Source organism: Drosophila innubila (assembly GCF_004354385.1).
Source record: "Drosophila innubila isolate TH190305 chromosome 3R unlocalized genomic scaffold, UK_Dinn_1.0 2_E_3R, whole genome shotgun sequence".
NCBI classification, from domain to species: domain Eukaryota; kingdom Metazoa; phylum Arthropoda; class Insecta; order Diptera; family Drosophilidae; genus Drosophila; species Drosophila innubila.
The window spans coordinates 14,483,079-14,504,902 of record NW_022995380.1 but is presented as its reverse complement, the minus strand read 5'-3'; the positions used below and the strand labels follow the sequence as shown (position 1 = coordinate 14,504,902).

Here is a 21,824-nt window from a genome sequence, read left to right as displayed (position 1 = left end):
GAGGAAAGTTTTGTATGTGTTTCTATGCCCCCGTCAGGAGTTCACCTCATACTCCAGCCACGAATGCCGGCATCGCCGCACTGCGAAAAATGCGCATCACGTTTTGCGTTTGGGGACTAAAAACGTTCCGTATTTACCTAGCGGCATTTACCGCCGACATAAAACAAGAGTGAGACACTAGCTGGGAGCTAGACCATAGGCATTCGTACACCTAAAGCTTGTCTAGCTTTAATGAATAGCCATTGCTAACCACTGAAGGAGTTGGAGTTGCAGCAAAAGCAATGAAATTAATCCGAATTTTTGAGGAATAACACTTTTCAACTAGGCTAAGAAATTACTATGGCATCAGAATACCTGATTTCTTATTTTGGCACTCAGCAGGAAATTTTCAAAACGTGGTACTTTTAAAAAATGCATTAAATTACATGTTATTAATGTTATTTATTTTTAAAAAATTAAAAAAAAATTCTCGCTTAAAGATTATACCAACAGGTTAAGGTTTTGGCATTTGGACAACTCGACGGTGAGGAGCTTTTTTTTCTGTAAAAATCAACTATATTGGAATATTCCTGAAAATTCCCTTTCGCTCTCTTTAAATACCTAAACAAACAGTACGTTGCTGTGGATGAAAATTGAAATTCCCAATTAACAACAGCGGAATTTTTAAACTCTCTTCCTCCTTCTCACACTCTACCTATTCGATTGATTACTTTAAATTTCAGGAACTTTTTCCCCTTAACCCAATAACTTTTTAAAATGGGGCATAATAAATTTATGCAAACGGATGTTAAGGCACACTGATAATTATAAAAATTAATTAAAATATTCGAAAATTAGTTATTTTAAACCAAAAAAAAAAAGGTTTTATACAATAATTTTATTAGCTTAAGTTAAGTGTAGTGTAGTGTTAAGTTCAGTGTATCTGCTAGTCCATCACTATCAACATGAGTTTTCTCAATGGCCTCATCTATTTTTTTTTTTTGCATAATTATTTATTTATGACCTAATAGGCTGACAGTTGAGGCCTCAAAATGTCACATTGCCATAATAACATTCTGTGTGTCATTTAATGCATAAACAAACAGTCATCCTTCTCACTCTCTCCTACTCTCTTTCTCTTTCTTTCTATTTTTGTATCTATCTCTCGCTCGCTTTCATTCTGTTTACATTTGTGGCGTTTCTTTTGCTTAAACAAAGCTCATAAATTTGTTCTTGTTGCTTGTGCAACATTTTTGTTACGCATATTTATTATGTGTCTCTTTTTGCGGCCTGCGATTGTAGCTAAAAGCATGCTACACATTTCTTTTGCCTTGCCCCATGGCGCACTTGCCACGCCCCCCACACCCCTCACGCCCAACGCAAATCACTGCCACTGCGGCTCCCAGGTGCAAACTTCATTATTTACAGTCTGACGCGTCGCGACGTAGACAACAACAACAACAACTTGGATTATGTGACACTTGAGCGTAGACAAGGGGCAGAGTTACATTAGGGGCAGCAACCTTTTAATTCGGACAACAACAACAACAACAACAACGAGAGTAGCAACTAACATGCATTCTCATGAATTTTGTGCAATTCATTTTATTGCGCGCTGCTCGTCGTCATTTGGTTGCCACCTTTTGTGTGATAATGAATTGCACTTTGCTCCGCAATGTTGGAGGTGCTGAGGGATGTTCAAGGTGCTTTGGCGGGTGGCTTATCATTTGGATGTGATTTGCCAAAGTGCATTGCACGGCGGGCTATCACTGCAGCTGCAAGTAAGCTACCTCAAGGCTGACAGCAACTTTGATAGGAAACCCAAAGACAGCAAGCGGAAAGTCAAACAAAAAAAAAAAAATACGTAAAACACGAAAAGTTTCACACATGCCATAAGTTTGTCACAATGCAGCTCTCACTCTCTCTCTCTCTCTCTCTCTCTCTCTCTCTCTCTCTCTCTCTCTCTCTCTCTCTCTCTCTCTCTGATGCACTGTCAATTGCTCTCTTTTGCTTTTCTTCTCTGTCTCGCTTTGGTGGCGGTCGTTCTGAGCTCATTTACAGCGCCAGCTTAAAGCACAAAAGTTATCAAGTGTCCACAGGCAGGAAAAACTTTTTGCGGTCATCCATCGATTTAACGCATTAAAACTTTTCTGGTATTTGCCATTTTCCATTTTCTATTTGCCGTTTGCCATTTGTAACATTTTGTGGCATCTTTTCTTCGTCCTTAAGCTGATAACAATTGCATTTAAAGAAATACATCAATAATTGAATGGAATCCAAAATGACACACAAACATGGCAAGCTTATCTTATACGAAATACAATTACTCTAATAATTTGGGAATTAATAAACTTGTCATTATTTTTGAATAATTGAAAAATTATTTAAGTAAGTTGAAAGTTTTTTTTTTAATTTCCAAAATTATCCTTTACAAAAAACAGAAGGTTTTTTTTATCTGTTACTTGCTTTGCCTCAAATTTAATGTAACTTTTGGGACTTGCTTTGCTTTTTAGGGCATTAAAATGAGAAATGTTCAACCAATGAATTCGCTCACTTTCTTTGTACCGGTCAACTAATGAAGTTTGCTGTTTGTTGTTGTTGTTGTTGGGGCAAATATAAATTGAATTGTCCGTCTCATTTAAAAAGCGGAAAAAGGAAGCAAACGTGCACAAATTTCACTTTTTTCCCTTTCGCACTTATCTACTTTTGCTTTCGTCTCGCCTTCTCGTCTCAATAAATAAATGAAAAATTTGTGCCGCAGTTAGGAAGATTTTCCTTTTCAATGTTTACAATTGTTTTTTTTCCTCTATCTCTCTTTTTTTTCCCCCGTACCTATCATCTTTCGCACAGCGTGCTGTCCTCTTGGTAAATTTATAAAAAATAAGAAAGAAAGTAAAAAAGGCCCAGGCAAACATCTCTTGCTTGTTGTTTATGGCACCTTTTCACTTTATTGGAGTTGTCGGCTCTGCTTTGTCTCTTGCGTCAAGTATTTCAATAAAAAAGGAACGAATTAGAAGTGGAAGTGGAGGGGAAGCAATCGACCAGCGGCGGGTTAGGGACTCCAAAAGACGCATCATAAATCATTTGAAGAGTTGCCGTCTAATGAGACAAACTTTTTACATATGCTGGTTTCTTTTTTTTTTTGGGAAGAAAACTTTGGATGGGGGCGGAGTCGGTTGGTAACTGTTGAATGGACAAAACAAATGGATAGCCATTGGCAACACAAGTCCGTTAAAATTGCATTTTAAATGCCAGGCAATTTATATGTTAAATAAAACAGCCTCGCAAGTGCAAAAAAAGCAAATTGAATGGAGCTGAAAGCTGAGCGAGAGCTGAGCTGAGGGAAATGATATTGTAGTTACTTTAAAGTCTGGCACTTTAAAAGTTGCTTTTGGCAATATTCAGGTGAACAAATAAACTAGAATATGGCAAGGAAGCGAAATATATTGAAGATGTGGTGATATTGCTCTATTTCAGAGGGGGAAGAGAATGATGTGGGAAAAAAAGCAGACATATCTAGATGCCACAGTTTACCACATTTGCTGACGTTCAAACCTTCAACTAAGGCAGCGGCGGCTGCTCAAAAGTGAGCCATGCATAATTTATGGCTTATAAGGCAACGGCGGGCCAAGGATATGTGACTAAATTTATCTAAGGTTTGCAGTCAACGCACAGACATACATGAATTTTTCTTTCCTTTTTCAGTTTTATTTTCTTAGATTTTTACACATTACATCCTGCAAGTAGCTGCTGTAGCCTGGTGAAGCTTATCAGCTGTCTTTTCTTTTCCCTTCTTTTTTTTTTAATACATTTTGCAAATGTTCTGCATGAATATTTATGCGCTTGATATTGAACGGGGACACAGTATACATATATACTCTATATACATATATATTGGGCACTTATAGCACATGTGTGAAAGCTGTTTAAAAGTCGAACAGCGTATTGCGACGGCTTTTGTCGTTGCCGCCATCGTTGTCATTGTCTTTGGATGTTTACGCGGCGTATACGCAACGTGGCAGGCACTTAACGCAGCTTGAAACTTACTGCTGCTTCTAATGGTCGCCCCCGTTTAGTTGTCCATAAGTTATTTATTTCTGTACAGACTCTTGCTTTGGCAGTTGACATTATTTCTATTTTATATTTATTTTTCTTCTTTTTTTGTCGTGCCACGCCCTAGCACAAAAGATAAAAGGCAAAGCGAATGGCATTGAGCAGTCAATAACAGTAAATTGAACTACACTTAAAGCAGTTCATGTGTTGTCTCTTCTTACCAATATGACTTGAAATGAGTTTGGCATCCTCCTATCTAATCTTAATAGGTCCAAATGGACTTCAAGCTAAATCGAAAAGGAGAAAAAAACTGTTCTTGAAACATCCAAGTTATTTTTCTCTCAAGAACATGTGTGGCACAACCTGAGGAGTATAGTCTTTATTACCCATAAGTTAAAGTTAAACTTACATCAAACAACACAACGGCAAACTTAAAACTAACATTATACTTTGCGTAGTTATTCCAAAATGAAAACATGACAAAGCTTTTTGACACCCCAGCGATTGTGAGGTGTTTAGCATATACGATTATGATTTTGCTGATGGGACAGCGTTATACTAAATACATATTCTCATACCAGTATCACGGGATGTTCCATATGTCTTTAAGGCATGTTGTTGTTGGACGTGCTGTAATAATCCGCTGATGAGCAGCAGCTGGCAAACCGGGAAGCTGCGTATTAATCCCATGTTGGTAACTTGCCTGTAAATTTACGCAGGCCAACGTTAAATTATATTTTATTATAATGTGGCCTAAGTGCGTGTTTGAAATTTTCAATTATATTGTTGTTCTTGTTATATTTGTTTACTTGTAATTATTTTAAATGGTGTTGCTCTTCCTCTCGTATAGTGACAGTAAATTACAGTCAAAAAGTAGACAACACTTTTTTTCAGAAGAGTTTAATGGGTGTTCACTTAGTTAATATAACATTTATACAGCGTATATAAATAATTTTGCTGGGCTTTAAACATATCATTCGAAAAACAAGAATTTTTAATGATATTTTTATATTAATTGTATGCACTTGTTGTTTACTTTAAAAGTAATTCATACATAATTAATGCTCATATTTTCGATTTGCTGTTATTTCAATAAATAATTTGTAGAATTGTTGTAGTTGATTATGGTGCACATTTCAAACTCTGAAATTTTTAATATGCTTTTTGATAATTTATATTTTTTTATTTAAATCATTTTCAATGCTAAAGCCTATATAATTTACATTCTTGTTTATTACGTATATGTTCATATATTATATTTAACAGAGATAAGCTGCTGTTTTTATAAAAAATTATTTATCATTTATTATGATTCGTTTGCTTGCGTTTAATTGCATTGAAGTAAAATAAGAGTTATTACACTCACACACTTGCACATTTTCATTGTTTGTTCTGCATTATAATTTTTAATGGTTAATTATGAGAACTTGATGCGCTTTATCGCAATTTGCAGGACGTATAACGATTAAGTGTAATTGGAGTAAGCATGAAGTCGCATTCAATTGACGACGAGGCCTTTTGTGTCAAGTTCATGTAATTCAACACCAAACATCAAATACAATATCAAATGCAGCTGCTACGCAAAATCAAATCAAATGAAAAATTCAAGTTTCCTTGTTTCTTTGTAGTTAAGAGCAGCTTATAAGAGAAAAAGGCAAACTCAGTGCGATGCGACGCGCAGAAGCGTTAAAGTCAATCGGAAAACAAGAGGAACAAAGAACAAAATATACGCTGTAAAAGCTTCCGTTTGTGAGTTTTTCTTTTGTTTTTGGTTTAAGTTGGCGCCAATGCCGCACACGCACACAGACCTTAAGACAACAACCATTATTTGTTATTCTCTATTAATTTTTGATTTTTATTATTTATTAAAATAAATATTTTATTTTATTTAGTATGTATTTGAAGGCATTTATGCTCTTCAGCTTACTTTCAGAAAGTTATTTATTTTCTACGTAAAAGACACTCGATAGTTTTTGCCGTCGCGGGCTTTGCTCCTGTTCAAATGTTTATTTGCTATTTTGATAATCGTCCTGTTGCACACACACGTCCGTTTAAATTAAAAGTTCGATGCCAACTGAATTTTGAGTACGATGCGGCGAGTCTTAAAAATACAAAACGGAGGCAGCATCCGAAAGCATTCGCAAACAGCTATTCCAGCATCATATCTGAGCTTGCGCTCAAACTGATAAGAGTTTCCACTCACGAGTGTAACACTCACATTCTCTCTCACACGCGCCACTCAAAATTGAGTAAGTTTGGCTATGAGTGAGCGTGGCTTGTATTTGATATTAATTATACGAGACGTAGTACACGAGAATGGGTTTTTTCAGGTTATCAGCTGCAGTCTACGGCTGCATAATCGTCTGCGAGTTCTCAATAACAAACACCTACATAACTATATGATCATAATCATAATATTATTGCAGCTTCGTTATTTTTCTATCTTATTTGCTTGATACGCAGTAATCAGAATACCGAGTTGTTAATTTGCCTGTTGATGTTTGAAGAATTAACATTGATTTTAAGCTTCGTATGGGAAAAATAATGTTGCCTTATTTTATTGTTGAGACATTTTTTTGTTTCATTTTGTATTTCGCTATGGTAAAAGCACTCAAAATGTTGTTTTCATGTAGATTTCATGTTTATCTTATGAAAATATGATTATAAATATATGTAATATCTTGTTAAATGTGAACTTATTAAAATGATGTCAAGTTTAAGCCGCATATTGTTTACTTCGCAGTAAATTTTGCATTTTCTTTGAATAGTTATGACGCATTTGTTATATATGAGATAAGTCAGAGAATGAATAACATTTTTTTTACTTGTTGAATTGTTATATCAGTAAAGCTCTAGTTGACCTCGAGACTTCCTTTAATATACAGAATATAGACTAAATAATTTGTGATTATAATTGATGTGTATTAGAAGATTCATGTACCCGGAATTCATTGGAAACTCAAAGTATCTCTTGCATAATTGTCATTTCATTCCTGGTATCTTATTCATTTTTTACATAATCTTATAATTTTTGTGTTTTTGAAAGGTTATAAAAATATATCGGGACTAGCCAAAGTTTGTTCTAATTTCTTGAGTTTAACATAGGTCTTACTTCGGACCGTATCAAGCCCACTATAGTTTAGCAAATGTTTGATATATATTTATCTAAGGTACTGAAAAAATATATTTTCACGTCTTATCATAAGGTAATGTACACTACAAATCTATCATTATTTAAAGGTATTTTTGAATTTGACTATAATTTCTATGCTTTTTAAGTTAAAATATCATGGAGAAATCGTCCCATAATAAGTGGGACATTAACAATTTAATAAACAATACATAATAAAATTTTTTTTCGAAATAATATTAATAAATTTTCGAAGAAAAATACCAGCTCTGTTTTTTCCAATTCTGTTATCATACTAAACCCTAGCACAGTCACTCAAACTACACTTAAGCGACAATCACACTAGTTGAGCTCTCCCTTGCATTTCTAATCCATGTAGTTTTTGTTGTTAAGCTCGTTTGCAGTGAGCACTTTAAGCATGATGCAATGGCTTAGTTAGATTGTGCTTGACTTGCTTTAAACACTCGCTAAATAAGACTCAGCTCGTGTTTAGCTACTGCAAGTGCTCTTGGCCACACATTTTTTAAGCTCTTGCACTGGCAGCAGATCAACGTTGTTTATGTTCAACGTATGTAATTACATTTCAGGCGCTTAGTTAGCTGAACTTAAACAAAGTAAGAATTTCAAGCATTTTTTTGAGTTATGCTCAATATTTGGGACACGCACTGTATGAATTTTTTTAAGGGTCAGCCCTAAAAGTATGCAACAGAATTTTCCAACTGTTGCCAAACGCCAGATCAGATCGTTCGTTCAATGTGAACCAACAATCTCAAATTAAATGCATGGGCTAATAAAATATACTCCAACACAATCACCAATACACACGCAGATACCTACACTAAAAATTAAATGAAAATAAATTCTACAGGGCAGTTGGCATTTTCCAGAGGCCCTAACATGACACTAAATAAACAGCCAGTTGTTACTTACCCAACAACGAAGCCAAACAAATAGCCAAACACCAAAACCAATACAAAAGCAAACACACTCACACACATACACACTCAGTGAGAGAGAGATAGATAGATATAGAGAGAGGGATGGATACATGAAGCAACTAAGTAAATGGTTAGTTCTGTGACATTTTCTAAATTGAAAAACTACAAATGACTGACAACAGATTAGAGTGAGTGAGTGAGCACACGTAGCACAGTGATACACAGCTGTGTCCATTCATTCAACCCGAATCCCACGTCCAATACTCCAAATCCAGTACTCCTTGACTTTGGTTAGGCGTCGGCGTGCCATACAAATACACAAATGTACGTACACACTAGACACATCGACAAAAGTTTTATTCAAGAGCTGGCGGTAGAGATTCAACATTTTTTTCTAAAGGTCAGCAATGAAACCTTAGCATCAAGTGTTTGAATTTGGGGATTTAAACAAAACTCATCTGTACAAAAAGGCAACAGTTGAAGTGGCAGCTGGCAGAAAAACCTCAAAGAGCTGAGTCGAGGGGAAGGCGGAAGTTTTCACAGCAAACCCAACCTTTCAGTTGAACGTCTGATAAACTAATGTTACTTTTGTTGCTCTGCATTTACTCACCTGGAAACCTGCACTGCTCCTGCTGCTCGTCACTGTGGTCCTTGCAGTCAGCATCGTTATCACAGACAAATCGTATGGGTATGCATTCACCGCTGGAGCAATGGAACTGCTTCTCGTCGCAGATATGTGGCAGTGTTTGGGCTACAAAGGCATCAAAGAATACAAAAATCAAATGCATGTTAATTAATTATGTTGAAATTCTGCGGTTATTTTGTTCCCCAAGACTATAATTAAACAACAAACCGGCCTAATAAAATTCATAACTAACATTTAAGTTGAAAACTTTGGCTCGTTAATAAAATGAACCGCACAATGGAGCATTAATGTCTGGCAAGGCTACAGCAGGAGAGAGACGAGGCTGACTTTCCTTCTTGCCAACGCAACGGTGGCGTTGACAAGCTTTAAGCCCTTTTTAAGGCCATGGCAAAACTGACAATAAACAAAAACTTGTAAATAATAAAGTGTATGGGTGTGTGTGTGTGTGTCAAAGGGTAAACCGCAAACGAAATATGCGACAAGGTCGCCGCCATAAACAAAAGTGCAAATTTTTGAAATTAATAAGCAAAATTGCGAGCGTATTTCGAAGGGTATCACAGTGTTTGTATGGACCTAAATGGGGGTGTGTCATCAAGTTTCACAAAAGGGACTCATCAATCGTTTATGGCATTTGTTGAGGGATTACTGACAAACTCACTTGTAAATAAAATGGCATCAGGCGCATTTCCGCTCAGCTATGAAATGGCTTTCGATTGAACGGATCTCACAAAGGTTCGGGAGGTGTACGTACATGTCAAGATACGACTTCTCAATTAGTATTAAGATGTTCGAGTGTGTGTGCATATGTTTGTGCCAGTTCAAAGTTTTGCTAATATGCTACGATTAGGCTGAGAATTTCGAGAATCAAGTCAATCCGTGTCCCATTTGTAGTTTAATTGTGCGCATTTAACACAAATTGACAATTGCTTAGACAGTAATGTAGACACACACGCACGAGTTCATCACACACACACACACACAAACATTTAATTACAATTGCAGACATGACAAGCATTTCTATGGACACACTCACAGACTCACACACACACACACATACACAATCAAGCACTTCATTATCGTGAGAAATTCTTGGCCCGAAAGAGCAAGATTTATTTAATTTAGCTTAACATTTTTTGTGGTTTTCTTTTTTATTAATTTTGTGCAATTCTTGTACTCGCCCAACCAATGGAATTAAAAAAAAAAATTGAAATTAAAAAATTAACAAATTTCAACAAAGTTTTTAAAACAAATACACATGACCAAATCCTAAATATTCTAAATTATTAAAAATACACACGGGAAACATGAAACAAGTACTTCTGTACCCTTTAACCATCTTTAATATTAACTTACATTAAATAAATTGTAACATATTTGTATCGTGGAAACAGCAAAAATATTGGGTTTGACTTTTTATTAAATTGAGATTTCGACGATTTTACAACATAAAACAGAGAAAATTGGTTTTTTAACATATGTACGATAATTTCGCAGAAATGTGAAGATATCTGGGATTGTATCGGTGGTACAGAGTATTTACCAGTGAATCGCTTTTTATTAAAACATTCTTCTTGCATAAAAAATGGGTTTTAATTTAATATGAATAGAGTTTTTCTTCATTTTACAGCGTAGATTGCAATTTATGTAAAAATGTTTGCGTGCAACATATAAACGTATTTGCAGTTGCTTTCGCTTTTATTGTTGTTGTCTTTGTTGTCGTACGAATCTCTATGTGAGTCCACACAATTTGCATTTTAAGTGAGTCGTTTAGATGCTTAATTGAAATTCCGCGAGATGAAAATTAAAGATACATATTTGTGTCACGTCTAACGAAAGATATTATATTTATAGCAAAGTACTTTAAATTGGGTAAATCGAGATACTTGTAACCCTATGGTTGCCTGCCTATCATATGGTAAATGGAAAAAAATAAGATAATAGTCAAACAAAAAGTGGAAAAAGATTCAATCAATTTAAATTCAATCTTGATTTTAAATTTCTTCTAATTTGGCAATAGGTACAATGAATATTGATATTATGAATTGATATGAACCATAAAATATTGGAGTGGCTCTACCTGTAATTAATTCCACTGAAATAAACGTGGCATACTTTTCGAAGCATTATATTTATTTGGGGAGAAAAACTCAGCGAATCTGTCTGATGATAGTTCAAACAAATTTATTAGGGATTGATACATACGTACATAGTAATATATTCAAATATCGTTTAACACCGCTAGTTTCATGGCCTTGAAATCACTAGAACCTTAATTAATCAATTTATTGGATAAGGTGGCACCCGCCTCGTACTCTATTAGACTTGTGTCAGTGGAATAAATTAAATTAAGGGAGCAATAATTTAACGTAACTTACAAAAACCACAACAAATAAAAGGAAAAGAAGGAGAAGGGGAAGAAGAGCCAGACCACAGCCCTGGCAATAACCGACAATTTGATTGACAGAATTCTGATCAGCAACAGCATCTGAGGCATTGTCGGTATTGGCCAATTAAATGCGTGTTGCTGGGTTCATTGAACAGTTTTGCCGGCTCACAAAGCTCAGAAATCAATCACTGGCCTCCAGGGCGGATCTCAGCTGGTAGATGGTCCAACGATTCTCATGAAAATTCGCACCATTAATTCAATGATAGCATTGCGAGTAGGAACGGAGTGGAAAGAAGCGACCAATAACTTGGAATGGTTAGCGCAAAAAGGGCGAAATAATAAACAGAAATCAGCGCAAAAGTCAATCATTGGTCAAATCAATATAAATGCTTTATTAATAGATGTTGATGGCAGAGTCTCTGATTTTGATTTCATTACACATTTCCTAAATATTTAAAGTATATGTTATGAGTATTAAAGCCTACTAAGAATTTCGACAATAAACTGACAAATTTACTCATTATTTTCGATAAAAACAAAGAACACATCATGAACTTTGCACCAATCACCAGTTCAAAAATATGATAAGCTTTCATTATTATTATTTAATTAATTTGTTTATGCGTACGCTATTATGTATCATCATTTTTTTGTTTGTGTTATTTTGATTTGATAACATTACTAATATTTATAATGATAGTTCGCAATGAAAACCTTAAAGATAGCTGCAATTATCAGTTCTATGTTCCTGATGATGTGCGTGATTATTTTAACCAAGGTTAAACTTGATAAGTAGTTGTTATCGAATTCGCGTTACTCGCGATTAGTTTTCTGAACTGGCAGAGGGCTTGACTAATGTAGTAGCTAGTTAATCTAATATACACAGTTCTATATAAATAATTACAATTTCAAGAAAAGCGTTCTTTTTTTTTAAGGGTGTTCCCACAATGTTCATTCTATGAAATGTCTTCCATTCTATTAATGATAAGACATTTTTATAATTTTTATAATTCCTGCTATTTCCTAGTTTTCTAGTTTGTTTCATTAATTTTAAAAATAGTAAATTTGATTAAGTGCTTTCGAATGTCTTGGCAATTCTATTTTCTACCTTTCGTAAAAAGCCTTCATTAATTAATATTATTTATTTAGCTAATGACGATTTAATTAATGAAAACAGTCAACAAACGATATTTTTCTTTAATTGCAAAAATTTTAATTAATTTTTTTAGCTGACAATATTTTTCTCCACATCATTTTTCAAATGATTTTCCACGTTTTATCATTTATCAGTTATGAGTTAATTACTTTAATTTTGCTTGTGCTTTTCGCGATAAAACTTTATCTTCAATTACGATAAACAAAATAAACTTGAATTGTATAGTACTCGTAATCGTTTGTAGATTGCATATTATAATAAACATATTTAAAAGCTGACTACTCTGTAATTATTCACAACTTGCGGTTCAACGTTAATTTAAGAGAACCTTTTTATATTTGAATCGGATATTAAGTATTTGAGTTGCTCTTAAGTTTGGTCTCTCGCCAGAGTCAAGCGTTTGTGTAATTAGCGCTATTTGGAAAACGTGAATAAGCGCTCAAGAGGAGTGCAAAGAGTGATCGACTAGCAGATACTTGGTAGTCATGCTCAAAAGTGAATATGGTAGAGTCTACATAAAATAGAGTCATTTGCCTTTTTCTAACTGTTACATAGATTGGCATGAAATCATTATACCCAATTTCTAAGCATTTACAAAGCCTGTAGGGTATAAAAAAGTGGCCTGATCGGTGTCGTCATACAAACAACCATAAACACAGTAATAACAAACACGCAAATAAACAGTTGCTCACATGTTGCTTGCCTGTTTTGGCTACCCAAATGAATGAATCACTCAATTAATTTTTCATCATTTATCTCATTTATGAATGATGTTCGAGTACTTCATTCGTGAGTTAAATTCAATCGTCAAAACAATAATACGTCACAGAAAAACAATTCAAGTGAATTCTAATTGAACGCTGAGTCAATCTTTGAATACGATTAGAAAATACTAATTAATGCTGTTTACATAAAGTACATTTTGTATTTGTTGTGCGATAGTGTGTGTGTGAATAAAGGAATGGACAATTTCTTGTTGTTTTTTCAGCAAACAATGCATATAGATAATGTTGCTAAGTCATGCGCATGTTTAAATCACTTGCCAAAAAATCACGCCACCTATTTACCCCTGTTTTTGCAAATGCGGCCAACGGCCAACGGCAAACATGGCGAATGCGTAATATTCATGTGAGTACGAATGTATTCACACACATGTGCATGCAGTAAATGAGCACAAAAATAGATGGCTCATTTAGAGAAAGTGCTCATTTACAGCAAATGTTAATTAAAATTCTTCTAAACCTTTTTGATACTATATATATTTGGTAAAATGGGTATAATAGACTTTATTAAATATAGGTAGGAAGAAATGATTGTGTACGCATACAGTTTCTGCCTCTATTTTCTTTATTTTGTAAAGTGCTCGGTGATAAATTTCAAAAGGTATCTTGTCGTCGAGAACTAACGACTGTATTAATCACAAATAGTTTAATTAACATGTTCGTGATTGCAAAATTAATAAACTAAATTTCGTCATAATAGAGATATCAAGAGTTTTCCAAATATTTTTAGATAAGATAAAAACGAATTTTTGATAAACTACATTAAGAGATGATGTGCAAGACTTTTACTATTGGCAATTGAAAATTTCGTTTAACAAACCAAATTTGGTTAGCCATTTTATTTTATTTACAATTCAATTATTATTAAACAAGCTCTCATCAGTCGATTATAAGTCTTTAAGTAACATTGAAACCTTTTGACTTAAGGCAAAAATACATGTAAGTTTAATTGTTTTGTTGTTAGTTATGAAGTGTGTGTTTGTGTGTGTGTTTGTGTGGCTAAATATGTCATAGACTTGTTAAGAGTTAGAGCTGAGTTTGAGTCTGAGTGCAAGGTTGAGTATGTGTGAATGACTGCGGTTATACTCGAAAACGAAGTGCTCAAACAATTGCAGGTTGCTGTACTATTGTTACACTTTTTTGGCTTCATCACTGAAAGTTGTTTTAGGCTTTAACCAGTTTATTTACTCATAATTATACATAAGGTAAAATACTTTTGAAACTAAGTCAAAACGGAAACAATGCAACCGATGACATGCAGCAAACTACGAGTACAGTCTGTCAGGACAAGTTTCTGATCAGAATCCGACGCACGTGCAAATTTCTAGCATAATTAGCCAAGTTAATTACACAAGTCTGGACGACGATGAGTTCCGATCCCTTTAGGTCCCTTGCTAATGGCCATGACAGTTTTTATGAAGCTCAGCCCCGGCCAAAACTTGTTTAATTTTGATTTTAAAATATATCAACGTGCCCCGAGGTTGCCTCCTTCTCCTCTTTTTCTTGGTAATGGGGTTGGTTGCAACTTCATTTTTGTTTTTTGGATCTGAATCTGGCATTCATTAGGCTGTCAAGAACGTGCTGAGTACTTCGATTGCTACTGTGACTGCGGCCCAAACCAAAAATAGCAGTTGACAATTTTCATTTGGTAATTAGTTTTCCAAGAGCAGGCTCCAGCTGCTTTCCCATTACGGGGAAGCTTAAATTTTGTCCAAGTGCAATGTAACTGTCACTCATTGTAGTCGAAACAATTAGCCATAATATTTCAGCTTATCTTTGAGTTAATTTCGAATCTATTGAACAAGCTGGCAATTGACGCAGATGACATTTGGCCTTATTACCTTTCAGTTGTCTATTTTTAAGCCCCTATTATTAGCCAGCAGTCAAAATTATGTTGCAAATGCATTATTCATTCAAGCAATTATTGACAAGCTCTGACAATCGGTCGATACAAGAATAATTTATCAACATGAACCCAAAAGTTTTTCGTTAATAAACTTAAATGTTGTCTTAACCTTTTGCATGTCTATTTCAAAATATTAGTGGGTTTTGTTGACCTCTTGACATTCGTTTTTTTTTTAAGTTTATTTTTTGTTAATTTGGTTTCAGTTTTTGAAGGTTTTGATTTTTTGGCTAAGCGAATATGAATTAAAAGTGGAAACCCATGAAGTGAGTGCTTAGCAAATTAATTAAGACCAAGTTATTCATTAGCTGAAACGTTTTACTATACCAATTGACACAGTTGAAACTCTTTATCTAATTAGCCTAGTTAGCAAGTTGTTAAGTTGAGTCTTAAGTTATAATAATACCTTTTTGAGCTTACTCACTTAACTTGGTATTTATATTTTTAATAGTAAACGAATGATTCTTTATTAATAATAATATACAATATCAAATATACTTTCTTGCATTTTTCCTTGAGCAATTGCGTATTATGTTTCTGCCTTGAGAGTTTCATAACAGTCGTATAATAAACAGAGGTTGTATTGAATTTCAGGGGATGATGAAGCATTCCGACATAATGGCAGAAAAAGTGAACTAGCACGGAAATTACTGTTTATGATTATTATAACTTTTCAACTCAAAACTCTTAAATGCGTCTCTTACAATTTTTAATTTTGTTTTCTCCACGTGAAAAATGTTTGTTGTCTTTTTGTCGTAGACTTACACCACTGTGCAGAAAACGAGCGAAGAGTAACAACTTAACAGAAACTTCAAACAAAAAAAAAAGCATGAAAAACGGGAACTTCAGCACAAAAAGAAACCGAAACACTTGTTGCTCTCCGAAGTGGTCGCAGCCGCCGAGGTCTTCGCTCTTTGAGAGCAGAAGCCGGCCGGCAGAAGAAGAAGCACAAAATGGAAAAAGAACAGGCAAAATATGGAGATCGCTCGACTGCGGCTGAGGAAAGTAAAAGGCAAAGAAATGTGATGTTGTGGAATGTGGAATGTGTTTACCAATGTTTGCCAGCCGCACCGCCAGTTACTCCGAAAACCGAAACTTGCATAAATAAAATATGAGTTGATTGAAGTTGGAGTCGAGCTTTTGGTGGCATGATCAACAGAAATGGGAAACTTAACACGCAAATGCTTTTGTTGTTTTACTCGTACAGACGTCGATTTAACCGAAGCTTAAGCTAAAGCCAAAACTAAATACTCATACAGTGAATGTAGAGATTTTCAATATAATTCGCCGTTATGCCAATACAGTTTCCGTTAAATAAAACAATTAAATCTCATAGCATGAATAGTATGACTACTTACATATATCCAATGGCGTATTAATCTTTCCGGACACATTCAGAAACAAGTCCATGTTGAGATTGATGCTTTTACTGTTGAAAAATGCTGAACCAAATGAGTTACTCGAACTGCTGCCCGAACTTATGCTATTGGCTGCGGCTGGTGTAAAGCTCTTGAGTTTATCCAACTGCGGTCCCAGGGTTGTCATCCTGATTTTCTCCAGCAATGCCGATCCGCTTAAATTTGAGATTATTAAACTGGGACTGGGCGCCGCAGCGGTCACTTGTGCAGCATTCACGGCAGCGGCATTACAAAATTTACTAATGCTCAATATGCACGTTATAAAGATGAGGTGAAACGAGGATGTGAAGCTGAAGCTGATCAGTTGCTGGACACGGCTCTGATAGTTGGAGCTGCTGCTAAAGAAGGCGCTTACTTTGGGCAGCTGTGGATCCTGTATGGTGTGGTTGTTGTTGTTGTTGCTGTTGTTGTTGCCGTTGTTGTTGCTGTTACTGCTGCTGTTGTTGTTGCCTGTATTCAGTTGAGTGGTTGTTGTTTGTGTTGTTGTGTTTGAGACTGAACTGCAGACTTCAGGCGACGCATCCATTTTATGTTGTGTGAATTTCAATTTATGTCAATTTTATATTTGAACTTTTAATTAGAAAACTGCAAGAAATAGAAATTTTCACTTTTTTTTACTTTTTTCAAACACAACATTCATATGCATGAATTTTTCATTTTCACACAAGGAACTCATTGTACTTTCATGTTATTCAATATTAAATAATAGCATGTTGTCTACCCCAGGCAGCGATGTCAACGTCAGCGTCAGCTGTTTAAGCACCAACAAAAGAAAACATGAAACAACTAAAGAGCTCGCCTAAGAGATACCCTGTGCCGAATCCAAAATTCACTGGCACTTATTCGCACACACGTCACTAAAATAAGCACTTTTAAATCATACACTCAGAAATAAAGCATAGTAGATGACGCCATTAATGTGTCATTAATGAATTTAAAGCCTATAACTTCTATACTCTCTAAGTTCGGCGCGCTGTTTATATGCACAGGGTATAATAAAAAACGTTTGAAAAAAGAGGCGCAGAACAACTTTTGAAATGTGTATTTCGGCAATTGTATCGTATTGAGGATGAACACAAAACAAAATGAAAAGAGAGTGCGAAAAAGCATGAGAAACAAGCGAAACAGCAGCGATAAAAAATAAAGAAATATCATACGATGTTGCAGAAAATAAAGAAAACGAAAAAAAAAGACATATGTAAATATGTTGCACCAGGCATGCTGGACTACAACATGCCCTACGTGTTTTTTGATGTTTGAATTTGAAAAGCCTTAGTCATGTGAGATAACAAGTTTAACAAGTTAAAAATTGGAAGTTTCCAGAATTTGTTAAAAATGAGGAGAGCGATACGTATTTATACTTCCTTCATTGCTCTTTGTTTTACAGGGTATGTGCGAATTTATAAGGGTGTCAATATGGTCAAACGCCAGCGGCGGTCAACTTGAACGTCAAGTTCTCGTTTACAGGGTAAACCGCTGGTAAATTTTTTTTTTTCAAAGTGTCACGCTGATTCGATTTTAAATGAATAGATCGCTTTTAGAAATTCCCTATCAGAGTGTCTAATAGATAATATTTTGAGTTATCTATGTACATGAGACTATAAAAATTGTTAATGGCGCTACTGGCACTCAAAACTGAAGAATCATATGATTGCTTAACTTTTCATTTGTATTTCTCAATGGCTTGTGGCTACGTTTTAGCAAAAATTGTTTTCGGACATAATTCTAATTTTAGTGAAGAGTGAATAAATAAAAACTTGCGACGTTGACAAAAACAATTTCGACAAAGTCAGCATAAAATGCAAGCGACCTCGAACTACACGTGTTGCGATTATATATCGGATTTATGTATATGGCATACAGTTATGAAAATCGCGCAACTAATCTAAATATTTTCATACTTTTTTAATTAGCACTTGATATATTGTATACCCCGTTTTTTTTCGGCCTCTTGGATATTGAAATACTTCTTATTGGTCTTTGGGTTACTAAAATACGACGTCTGCGTAGCGGCCTTTAATATGCTAAACAACACGACTGCGCCCAAAGCACGACGAATAACGACTAACCAGCCAATGCCAGCAATAAACCGAATGGAGCTCGTTTCCCAAAACTCGCCGACGAACGAACGATCGCCACGACTACATAATAGTGACGTACGAGTATAGCCTACCTGAAGTTTTATCGTAGCGTGCGTAAGCGCGAATAGTGGAAAAAGCGGGAGCGAATGACTAAAAGAGATCGATAGACGCGAGAGAGCGATCCATAAGAGCAACAGGTGTTTGTAATAACTAATAATAATCTCTTAAGAGTTTTCTCTTAACTTCCCAGTGAGAGCATTGATAAAGTCTTTTTGTTGTTCAACGCTCTGTTGCACACCCTGTATTTATTTAAAATTTATTGAAATTTAATACAAATTTGGAGCATACAATTTTCAGCTGGGCTACAAAGCCGTTTGGGAGGTGGGTTCAGAGATTACTTGGCATAACAATTACTCTAGCAATCTTTTTTTTTTAAAGTTGTCGTTCTAAATTGGTTCTTGGCGTAGGTCAGAGACCATGACATGCATATGATAATTGGTGTGGTCCATAAAGTGTTAATAGAGTGGGCTATACTTTGATAGCAATTAGCCCGAGATTGATATACTATATGAATTGGGGCTATATTACATAGCTATTTCCTTCAACATATTTACTTGGTACCTAGTTTATGTATGTTTGTTTATTGCTAAAAACCAGGGAATCAAACCAAAACAAATATAGGTACGTCCCGAAATAGCTATATCGGTAAAAGGTTCTATATCAGTTTTTTTTCTTTCGGTTTCGGTATCAGTACCGGTACGTAACGGTACAACAAATTAATTTTGAAACATTTTAAAATTTTATAATAAATATGACATCGAAATAAACAGACCTAGAATTTTTTTGATCGAATTTTAAAATATTTGAATGCAGAATGTATCAAGAGGCCAAATCATGATCAAAATGACATTCCGCTTGAGAATCGGTTCAGTTTTGAGCAAGTTATGACAGTTTGAAGTTGGTCAGACTTCGAATTTAACCACTTTACAAGTCAAAATTTTTGTTCAATTTCACATGATTTTTTACAAAGAAATGAAAGGTTTCAGAATCAAGTTTAAAGTGTTGTTTTATACTAATTACGATATAAGGAGTTGATTAAAAGTAAAAACTTGAGATTTCAAATTTTGAATTTTCGAAATTCCAAAGGGGGGACCCTTAGCATCAAAATCAATATCTAGTAGAATCTAGAGGAAAATATTTATTTTTAAAAATGTAATACAATTTAAATGCAGATTGAACTAAAATGTCAAATAATGATCAAAATGACCTTCCGCTTGAGAATCGGTTCAGTTTTGATCAAGTTATGACAGTTGGAAGTTGGACAGCTCTTTGACCTAGCAACTTTACGACAACCGTACCGGTACAAACGCTTCGGTATTCGGTTCTTGACAGAGAATTTTCATCCGGTTACGGTTTCAGTTCCGGTGCTAAAAAGAAACGGTTAGTTTCGGTTAACGGTTCCGGTACCGGTTCCGGTGTTATTCCCTGCTTAAAACCTTTAGGTATTTTAAAATGTCTACACTTACAATAAAAATAAAAATTTAATTTAATAAGTTTTATACGAAAAGGTTTGCCCATATTCCAGAATTTTGCGATTTTAATTCTGTATCGTAAACCATTTTTAATATTTGTAAATCATCGCTGAAATCGTTTAATTAAGTTCTTTTACCTTAAAATTAATTTATTTTGAGCATAGTCCATCTTAACTTATATTTATATATAAAAACAACGTTTTGAAAACGTTTTCGAGTGTCACGTAACGCCGCTTTGAAAATGACCATATGTGAACTTCAAAGGTTTACCCACTGTTGTTAGTGTATTCTAATTTTTAGCCGTCTATCTATTTGCATGGTTTATTCATGGACTAGCATATTGAATAATTCGTTTGTTTATGTCGGACCATTTGACGAAATGCAAAACAGTCAACACTCTTAAGTATTTTCAAATGCAATATTTATAGGTTTCACTTGCGAATTAAAATACATTGTAGAGACTAGTATTTTACTTTACAAGATATCAATAAAGGAACTTATCATATTGAAAGATATACAACTTTTTATTAAAGTTAAATAATCAAAGGTACTTACCAATTCAATTGTACGAAATTCAATTGTTCATATGGTGAATAATTAAACAAGTTCCATTCTACACATACATATATCTGCATTTATTCAATCATCTTTACTCGGAAACATATGTACACTTAATAATATCATATATTATAATATTAATTATAATAGTAATATAATAATAATAAACAATTTGCACATTAAACAGAAATAAATTTGTCAACTCTTCTCTAATTATTAGGGGTATAATAAGTATAATATTTCTTTTTTTTTTATATTTAAAATTAAGTAATGCACACTTACAGCTATATACAGTTTGGAACTATTTGAATTATTATTAGAGTTTTCATTGATTCAGTTTAGTTCAGTTGAGTTAAGAATAGTTTAGCTTTAATTTAGTTTCTTTTAGTTTTAGTTTTATGTTAGAACTCTGCGACATATTTGTACAGCAATCCTTTAAGGATTCTATCCCTATCTCTTTGAAGTGATCCGCTGTTAAAATAATTTTAAAATAATTTACACATACAATTTGCTCAGTCTTTAGGCGTGTCTGTTGCGGATTTCTCATTGTGTCTGTCCCGGCCGTCCAGGATCAGATCGAAAATCCCAAATATTCTAATACGACGATATGCCTATGACAGGTGAGTACTATAGAATGAAGGAATTAGTAACAGTTAACAAGGATAAGGATTGATATTATTATTATACCTCCTCATCCATTATGCTGGTGTGATCATAGATACGAGCCGGCAGATTCTTTCGCAAACTGAAGTGATCTTCTGTGGTCGTCTTGCGGTAAATAGGATTCTCAAAGTTCATAGAATTGATGCGACGCTTACTGCAGTATCGATATCCAACAAACAGGAGCTGTTTTAATCAATAGAAAACTCATCAATATTTACTGCATATCTTTCAAAGGCATCTCTAACTTACCACCGACACAATAACTGCACAGCCACTGAGACTGGCAATTACCACAAGGGCAATAAAACCCGAGTCCGGCTGTGGACTGGACGATGTGGTCTGATCGATGTGTGTTTGGTTCTTCACTGGACGATGGTCGGTAACTGTGGGGATTACATGGGAGATTGTTGGAAATTTAGTCGAATTCTCATGTAAATCAAATAAGCAACTCGAAGGGCAGCAACAGAGACAACAAAAACAAATTCAAAATGAGACAGGCATAAAAATCACAGCAATAAAAAAGCGCAAAATGAAATAAGAAAACAAAAAGAATTGTGTGTAATATACGAGCTAAATCCCACGCTCTCTCGGCATATCCC

General features: G+C 34.7%; 1 protein-coding gene across 15 annotated transcripts in view; it reads right to left on the bottom strand.

Annotated features, from left to right (window-relative positions):
* LOC117790148 (low-density lipoprotein receptor-like) overlaps window positions 1–21,824 on the bottom strand; it is a 58,341-nt gene that overhangs the window by 18,272 nt on the left and 18,245 nt on the right. For 2 of the 15 annotated variants that reach the window (XM_034629451.1, XM_034629447.1), the window contains exons 1-3: window positions 18,293–18,489; window positions 16,332–16,976; window positions 8,711–8,851 (exon numbers count right to left, since the gene is read on the bottom strand). The exons of 5 other annotated variants lie outside the window; for them this stretch is intronic. In XM_034629451.1, coding sequence (XP_034485342.1) covers window positions 8,711–8,851; window positions 16,332–16,917 — 727 coding nt within the window. In that variant the 5' untranslated portion in view covers window positions 16,918–16,976; window positions 18,293–18,489. Of the gene's footprint in view, window positions 1–4,610; window positions 4,796–5,959; window positions 6,207–8,710; window positions 8,852–16,331; window positions 16,977–18,292; window positions 18,490–20,816; window positions 21,190–21,249; window positions 21,409–21,474; window positions 21,609–21,824 lie in introns of those variants that run through there. 8 more of the 15 variants (XM_034629458.1, XM_034629455.1, XM_034629448.1 and 5 more) reach the window with 7 other exon arrangements.